The 8,977-nt window shown below is 36.9% G+C and overlaps 1 protein-coding gene across 1 annotated transcript in view; it reads right to left on the minus strand.

Annotated features, from left to right (window-relative positions):
* cox10 (cytochrome c oxidase assembly factor heme A:farnesyltransferase COX10) overlaps positions 1-6,786 on the minus strand; it is a 43,416-nt gene extending 36,630 nt beyond the window's left edge. Inside the window, exons 1-4 of the mRNA XM_030122263.1 lie at positions 6,678-6,786; positions 6,038-6,180; positions 4,568-4,919; positions 4,053-4,177 (exon numbers count right to left, since the gene is read on the minus strand). Of these exons, the coding sequence (XP_029978123.1) occupies positions 4,053-4,177; positions 4,568-4,919; positions 6,038-6,180; positions 6,678-6,708 (651 nt within the window). The 5' untranslated portion in view covers positions 6,709-6,786. The remainder of the gene's footprint in view (positions 1-4,052; positions 4,178-4,567; positions 4,920-6,037; positions 6,181-6,677) is intronic.
* Between the last annotated feature and the right edge of the window lie 2,191 nt (positions 6,787-8,977).

An 8,977-nucleotide genomic window follows, 5' to 3' on the forward strand; every position in this document is an offset into this window, starting at 1 on the left:
CCAAAACATGGCATTTCAAGATGTATCCACAAGAATTGCAGTTTGAAAAGACTTCATAATTACGGCCCTGTAAGAGCTACTTGCAACGGAAGCCTAAATAATTACACCCATTTGTGTTAGACATGACTGTCCTGTGTGACTGCATTAAGACAGACATGACAGCATTAAGTCCGCTGACTGTGGTGAGAAACTCTAGATGGTGACATGCCATTGTTACGTGACTCCGAGTGCTTACACCCCTCCGCCAGTTTCCTAAATGCAGTAACATTTTAAAAAGAAACCACAAAATTTCAGTTTGCCCTACGGGTGCTTCCCAATGGGACAAAGAGCAGCCTTGGCTTTTGACAGCTCTGCTGAAGGTCTGCCTGCCACTTCCAAGAGCCAAAGCATTTTTCTCTCCCTCAAGGCACTTTCCTGCTTTCCTCAAGGTAATTCAACAGTTGTGTGGTCACATACTTCCACACTCCTCTGCCTATTCACATGCCAAGCATTAAGGGATTAGGGTGGGGAACCAGAATGCATAGGAAGTGATCTCAACTAGGGTCTTGTTCTGCTTTGATTTGTTTGTCAGGCTTATGTTTGATTCTTCGTATAAAACAGCATCTAGCTTTGATCTCAACTAACCACACTAATAACGAAGCGCCAGTTTTTCAAGATGAAAAAGACTGAAAGAAAAAAATCTGGCAGCAGATCTGAACATTGGAAATTTTTCATCTTCACTCCACTTCTATTGAGGGTTTTGAAAAATAAATAGATGACCAAAGTTTCATGATCAGTTACACCTTGGTGAGGGCGTGTCTTTGACAAAAAACTACAACAGAATCCTAAGCATGTGAAAACAGTACAGTGAAGTGCAGAAGCCCCAGTGGCCGTCCAGCACACAATTACTAGTCACACATGACATCTCTTGTGCTTCAATGTCTATAATTACACTGACAAGAATGACATTCTTCACCAAACAAAACAGCACCACCAACTACTGTTACACTGAATGAATAGGGCATCATATTTCTCTACTCACCAGATAAGTAGGAGAGGAAACTATTACCTAACTGAAAGAAGGCAGTCAGTGACTACATGTTCACATTTATAGTGTAACCTGCTGAACATGTTAAAAAGCAAGACTTGCAGGGTGTTGTCTAAAAATCAACTTTAAACACATTAAGAAAATAAATGTTTCAGAATGATTCCGACCTGTGCTGAGGCTTTACATCACAGAACTACTTGCCACAAAGAAAGAAACTTAGGCCTTCACTATTGATTAAAATCAGGCTTTTATAGACATACAAGGCCAATCATACAGAAGAAAGAAATGCTGACGTAATCTGCATCTGCGTATGTATACTGTTCACTGTGAATTTATTTATACAAAATGTTTATTCGGATTTTAATCCATATGGATATATTTAGACTTTTTCTTTATTACTGTAAAATTCTAATCACAAAGTCTACATCATCAATTCATATTTGAAGGGTCTCTAACTAATATAATCAAATTCTAATACCTTTTAGGCTCAAGATATGACACCTATATTTGTTGTGTATAATTACTACTGTATTTGTTTCCTACATATATGTGTCAGTGAGTGGATTCAGGAGAGATATTTGAGATCTTTATTTCCAAATGCTAAAAGAATATTGTGTTTCTATACACTGTATAATACTATGGGGTTAAAAAATGTATTTCTGAGAAACTACAGTTGCACTGCCACATTTTAAGACCACAGGTAATTTTTTTGTATTTTTGATTGGGCCTGTAGAAAGCACTTTATTATAATTTCAGTCAGAATTTGACACACAAAAAAATTATGACTTTTGCAAAAACTGCTCAAAACCAAGCTACAAATTAAAGTATTCTAAATAAATAAATGCCTTCAACTAGTTGTGCATCTCAGGACTGACTGATAGGTGGTTCCCCTAGCAGATTTAACAGAAATTTATCAAATTTGCAACCAGCATGAGGGGGATATCTACTCTGAACTTCATCTTCACCCATGCTTCCTGTTCCATGTAACTTTGAAAGTGACCCAGATTAAAGGAGAGCAAAAAGAAAATACCCTGAGGTAAAAACCAAAGAAACACAATTCTGTGGGGCTTCCTTACCCCAGGCTGATTTATTGAACAAAATGAAGACTGACGGGGCCGACTTCAGGATGAGCCCACACATAAAGGGACACCAGGGACGCAAAACAGTGGCAACCGCCTCTTACATCACTCAGCGCTGTAATTGTCATAAAGACCAAGTCTGGGCTACACTCTTCAGCCTGCTGAGAGGGAGACATTTTTCAAATACCTGAAGGATATTTACACACCTGCTCAGTGAAAGGTAGGGGTCCAGTGAGGAGTCAGAGTAGAGCTCTGTTTCAGGCCAATTCAATTTTAAGCAAAGTGAGAGACTGATTGACACTATTCAAGCCTCGCTACAATAACAACGCTGTTTATATTTTGTGTGCAGCAATATCTATGGGGCAACTAGAGTAAAAAATTGGTACATAATCTGTACCAATATCAGTATATTCAGGTTGAGTTCCAAGGAGACAAAACATGCAAATAACGTAAGCAAGCAAATAAATATATACATAAATAGAGCATACATTTGGAAAATTTTGATCAGATGTTCACAAAAATCATACAAAACATCCAAAAACCTTAAAGTCTAATATTCTTGGAGTACTTTGGGAATTGACTACAAACATTACATCTGAAGAAAAGTTAGTTTAGACAGCTTTGATGCTCTCTGCAATCATTTCACATGAATTTGACTTAAGTGGCTCCCCAAATGGCTTGAGTGCTGCACCTAAACACTAAAATGGTACGGAAAACCCTATTAGAGTTAAAACAAACTTACAGGTTGTGTGACCTGTTGGGCTATAGCCTAAAATTAAAGTTGGAAAAACCATGAAGACAGCACCTTGGAACGCAGCTAGGGAGAGTAAACTTGGACAGGAGTGGTGGGTGGCCCTAAGGGCAAGAACCTGCAGTGTAATCAAGAGGCTTGCCAAATTACAGGCCAAAGACACTACTAAGCAGAGTTCAATTCAGGGCTGAAGGAGAGGTCACCCATTAGACTAATATCCGTAAGTCACGGAGCAAATTCCTTTGTAGAATGTCAACACTTGGCAACAAACAGAGGCCCTACTTATTCTAGGCATTCTAAGTGTCCATACACTCTGCTTCTTCTTTGTTAAAAAAAGCTTTCCACAAGGGAAATAATAATAGCGTTACAGTCGCTTGATGCATTTTTGAGATGCGTAGGTAAAAAGGAATGTAGAGTAAGTAAAAAAGGGACAGCAGCTTGTTTTTTTCCCAGAGTTTTGAATAACAAAGGAAACTGTGGATCAGGTTTAACCATAGATTGTTTTCTTGCCTGTCCAGTGACAGACACTCAAACAATAAAATCAGATGTACTTAAGACATGCCAACCACATCAGCTGGCTGAGCAAACCTGTAACTAGACACTGCTGACATGTTCTTGTTTAGCTACCACTGAGGGTGAGACACGGTCAATAAGAGTTATTGATAATGTAAGAATTGAGAATTATTTAAAACGGGTACAATAAAGAGCAGGAGAGTTCACACAGTAATTTTTAAACTCACCCCTTGATTTACTGAGGCAGGTGCAAACCACAAACATAAAATGCACTTTTATAATTTGTGCCTAAATAAAAATATGCTATTACTGCTGCTCAAAGGCCAGACAGCAATTCTAAATAGATCATTTTTAAAGGCATATTCTACAATTCCAAGCTAATGGCAACACAGATCTGGGTTTGTGTCAATAATCAACTTCATGTTTATACAGTTAAAAAACTACTTATAAGAACTTTATTAGAAATCCAAAACCACCTGTATTGTTCAATAACTACCATAATATGAATGTAATATTGTTGTTTTATGGAAAATATGGACATGAATTAATTACTTGGTTAATTTATTTTACACCCAATTACCAGGTTATTAGACACACATGTACCACCTAATGCCAATAATCAAACATTCATACAATAACAAACACTACTGGCCACGTTTAGTTTAACTTGAGGATAACTCACCTGGTTTATTGAATTTGCAGTACAAGAGGCAAGGCCTGTTCCCAAAGACGACACAAAGAAGATGGCTGGGTCAAAAGGTACCGGAGCCATGGCATACCCGGCTGCTGCAGTCATAACCACCAGTGCTGAAACCAACAAAGTAAAGTGGTTTTATAAACAAAATACATAGTCACCAATAAAGAAGATCTCTATTTCAGACTACCACATTTTAATCTATGTACAAGTGTACAGTCCAAATTAATAGTAAACACTGACAATAAATGTTTGTCAACAACCCCTGATAAAAGCACTGCCTTAAATGTAAATTAATCTAATAACTGATTATGAAATGAAGTCAATCATAATCAATATGAATGTATAATGCCCAACTATTCTCCATTTTCACTTTGTCAAATTTGAGGATTTTATGTATTCGTATAAAGTATAACAATCTGTAATGTCTTTTCTATAACATGTTGGATTCACATAATTTGCATCTATATTTATTTGGTCCAAAATGATGAAGATTCCTCTACCTGTTAGCTTAATTTTGGCCAGTCTGGCATAGATATCCGGTAAGTCAGCTATTTCAACCTTCAGCTGTTTCCACTGTCTTTCCAGACGTGCCGCCTTCGTGTGCTCTGTTTCCACTTGCACATGGGGAGTTTCACTTGTTGATCCAACCGTTGTGGAGGTTTCCTGTAATGTTGCATCTCTTGTTATAGCATCTACGGTGGATACAGTCAGATCTTCTTGCTCAGGAGCTATAGTTGGTATTCTCTGGACCTGCCTCTCAACACTATCATCTCCCTCATCCACAATGGTCACAAGAGGAGCCTGTTTTGGGATGGCGCGTTGATGGAGTTCGCTGTTGTTCTTTGTAACATACTGAAAGAAATCGGGTTACAGTGTTAAAGAAAAGATTTGGAGGGTACTTTTCTGTTACCACAATAGAATTATTTTGTAAAAGAACATGCTTCAAAATCAGTATAAATTTTTTAAAAATTATTAATAGATAATATGATTGTCAATACTTAAAAACCAACTGATACAGTTGGAATAAATCTGATCCTCTTCATATAATATGTTGAAAAAGGTGCCAAAGTAATTAATAAAGTTATATTTGCTTTGCCAACATAGCAATTTTAAGTGAAAACAATGATATGGAAAGGTGCCTCCATATCTCTGACAACCTCTTAAAGTTGTGTATGACTTTTGTCACCAATTTTTCATCAAATATGTAAACCCCGAATCATAGCCCAAGTATCACAAATCCGTAAATCTTTCTGTGATTACACACCTGAATCTCTTCCCTCACAGTGAACAATTCTGAAGTATACTCCACCATAAACAATCCATTTGTTTACCAACAGTTGGTAGGTCACTCGGGTATTTTCTGAAATTTGTCGCGACATGCACTGTGGGAAGCAGAGCTCCATGCAGCCACATTATGGCCACAGCGGCAACAAACATGGAAACAGCTTCATTGCCTCTTGCTACTGTGGCTGCATGGAGCTCTGCTTCCCACAATGCACGTCAATTTCTGAAAATGTCAGAGTGACCTACAGTCTCTGTTTGTGAACAAATGGATCGTTTATGGTAGAGTACACTTCGAAATTGTTCACTGTGAAGGAAGAGATTCATGTGCATAATCACGGAAAGACTTCATTTTTGATACTTAGGCCATGACTCCAGTTTTAGATTTGATTAAAAATTGGTGAAGAAACTCATATGCTGCTTTAAGTATACACTCTATTCCCGATTTATAAACAGACATTCCAAACACTGGAAAAAAAGTATGGAATATATTTACGAGTAAATCCAAAAAGGCTTAATACAAACACCTTAGACATTGAGTAACATAACCCAGAACTATAAAACAGTGTTAAACAGCAAATACATCTGTGACAGATTACAGCAACACATACACAACAGGTATTTGAATGTCAAAAATAAAGTCACACAGAAACAGTAAGACATTAGGAGAATAGTGTTAGTGAATCTACCTGGCGTTTCAAGAAGTTGAGATGCTGGTACGTTAGCCACTTTGAGGGATCTCCTCTGTACAACCGAATGAGGCTGCGAGCACTCTGGTTACATCGAGGAACATTTTGAAGTAGTTTCTGTTTGACACTAGCACCGACCAAACCTGCAACAAGACGAAGGCATTTAATTAAATTATGTACTAGACTAACAAGGGTTAGAAGTATTAGGGTTAACTGAACTCTACAAAAGTTGAAAATATTCCTTTGCAAAGATGTGAGTTACGTGATCAAAAAAATTACCCATATATCCCCATTTTTATACTTAAAACACTTTTAGCATAGGACAGTTTCACATCCTCGAAGTAACATTATGCCACCAAAAACCTTTAATGGATGGATAGATGCACAAATACGGAGTAAACAACTTCACAATAAACCATGCCAGTATAGTGCTTATTTTAGCCTCTGTATATACAGTTGCTTGACTTCTGTTTGAGGTCAATCCACATCCCATATAAGAACACTGCTGCTAACCGGGAAGGCGCTAAGCTAACTAGCTTCAGTGTTAGCTTGTCGGGGATATTTCACAAAAGTACGAATAAAAATGGCATTCAACCATATCGGTGTAGTAGATTAAATCATTTAATGTCAGTGACGTTACCTGAAAGTCTCCTACATGGTGATTTATACATGTTCCTGAGTCATAAACCCGGCTCCCGTCTCGACCCTTTCACATGCAGCAAGCCGCCATTTTGACCTCGTTGGGTAAGGAGAAACACTTCCGGGGCACGTCAAACGTCACCCACTGCTCAGCTCTGCCCCGTTTGTGACACAGGGAGAATCGTGTTTTCTTTTTTTCTTAAAAATGCCTTTCAGAAAGTATGTAGGATAGATGTTAATAAGAACAAAAGGAAAAAGATCAAGAAAAGAATTAGCAAGTATAATGCTGTAGTGTTTGCATTTAAGACTTCATTACCTTATTTAAAGAAGAGGAAGAAGAAGAGTACACTATAAAACTATGTTTTCTAACTGGTATTTTTTGTGATTTTTAAAAAAAAAAAAGGCTAGTGATCAAATAAAAAGAAATACATTGCATTTGTTACATTAATTACCTAATAACTAAAAAAATAAGAGGTCAAAATCAGCCCTGATTCTTGTTACAGGCTACATACAAAATAAATACATGTATACAAGGTAATATATTTGTATGGAAAGCATTGTAAATGCAATATCTAGATTTCTTTCTTGAAACACAAAATAAAAGTCTTCTAGAAAATAGAAGTCTTTAAATATGCTAACGTCGTGTTTTCATTTTAAACAGGACGTTAGAGACTAATGATTAAACATAGGAAAATTGGTATGTAATAGCTATGTATATACAGTTACACTGATAAAATATCTGCAAATATAAGTACATTTAGGCTACTTTTCAAGTCAGATGCAGCAGAAAAATGCAAACACATAGACTGTAGTCTTACTAATAAATTGTTACAAAACCAATAAATCAACTGATAAATTGATAAATAAAAAGATATGGGACTCATGTACTTCTGAATTGCCATGTAATTCAATGTCTTGCCTTTTGCCTCCTGCCCTTGTATGTCCTCTGATGTAGCCCGTTGTTTGGCCTGTAATTTATGTGTACGATCATCTTGTTGGCCCTGACTGCCAGGACCAACAAGATGAAAACACTCTGATTAATATCCTATTTTCTGCTTCCACTTTGCAGCCTTACTTTATTCAAACAAAGATAATAAAACAGAGCAATTCCCTGTTTTAGTACAGCATTTCATTTGTTGTAACAATAACATGTGATTGACTCAGGAGGACGATTAGGTTATTATGGTGCTTCAATTGAATAGATAATATCCATTTATGGAAAAAAATATTTTAGTAATTAATTTTAGATGTAATATTTTCCTTATGTAATGTAAGCATGCTTCATCAGTGTACACAAAATGACAAGTATGATCTGCTTCTTGAATACAAATATCCTTTATGCTCAAAGATGCTGTCAATGGATTGAAGACATGCTACAATCCAAAGTGAAAAACCCAATCCATCTCGTTCATTCCATTCTACTTCCAGGCTCTCCTTCCCTGCAAAGATTACATGGTGTAATCTTCATGCGCTATCAAGATGCAGGGCTGATGAATGCCAACAATACACACAAGGCCATCCCCATTGCAGCACAAGAGCACCTTTATTACAAGAGATAACCATTATGTGATGTTCTACAGGATTTCATTCCGAGCTGACCCGGTCAACCTCTGCTGTTAGTGCTGAAAAGGAGTTTTACTCTCAGGGTTCATACTATACTATACTATATATTGCTGTTGTACAATTCCAGTGTTCTGTGATTGTTTGACATTGCTTCTGTGAGTCTGCAGAAGTATATGCAGTGTTGGAGGAAGTTTACGGCTTTGTAAGCGATCTGTAATCGACAAGTACAGATGACTAACATTCTTAATGTCAAGGCTTCACATTAACAAACATGCTCATTCAGGAGGGCTGCTGCCTCTCCTCCTCTGGACTGGAATGGAATAATATTTGTTTATAGTCTTAAGGAATAGTTAATACTCTGTTGATGTAGTTTTGTGGAATGAATTCCAAGCTCGGTAGACTCATGCCTTTTTAAAGTCAGGTCCATAAGTATGTGGACAGTGACACAGTGAAACATTTGTAATTTTACCTCTATACATCTATAAACCACAGTGTATTTGGTGGTTGTAGTAAAAGCCCAGCAAAGCATTTCCAGGAAGGAAACTCAGTATTTGGTGATGTTCATTTGTTCCAGATTTCAAACAATCATTTACTGCAAAGTATTTTCATCAAAGTATTAAAAAACAATCTGCATATTTACGCTGATCTTAGTTTGTCCAATTACTTTTGAGTCTCAGCAAACGGAAGGACATTTAAAATGGTAGTCATTCCTAAAAGGTTAGTGTAATGTATTTTTAT

The sequence above is a fragment of the Sphaeramia orbicularis genome, chromosome 19, assembly GCF_902148855.1.
Source record: "Sphaeramia orbicularis chromosome 19, fSphaOr1.1, whole genome shotgun sequence".
Classification (NCBI taxonomy): domain Eukaryota; kingdom Metazoa; phylum Chordata; class Actinopteri; order Kurtiformes; family Apogonidae; genus Sphaeramia; species Sphaeramia orbicularis.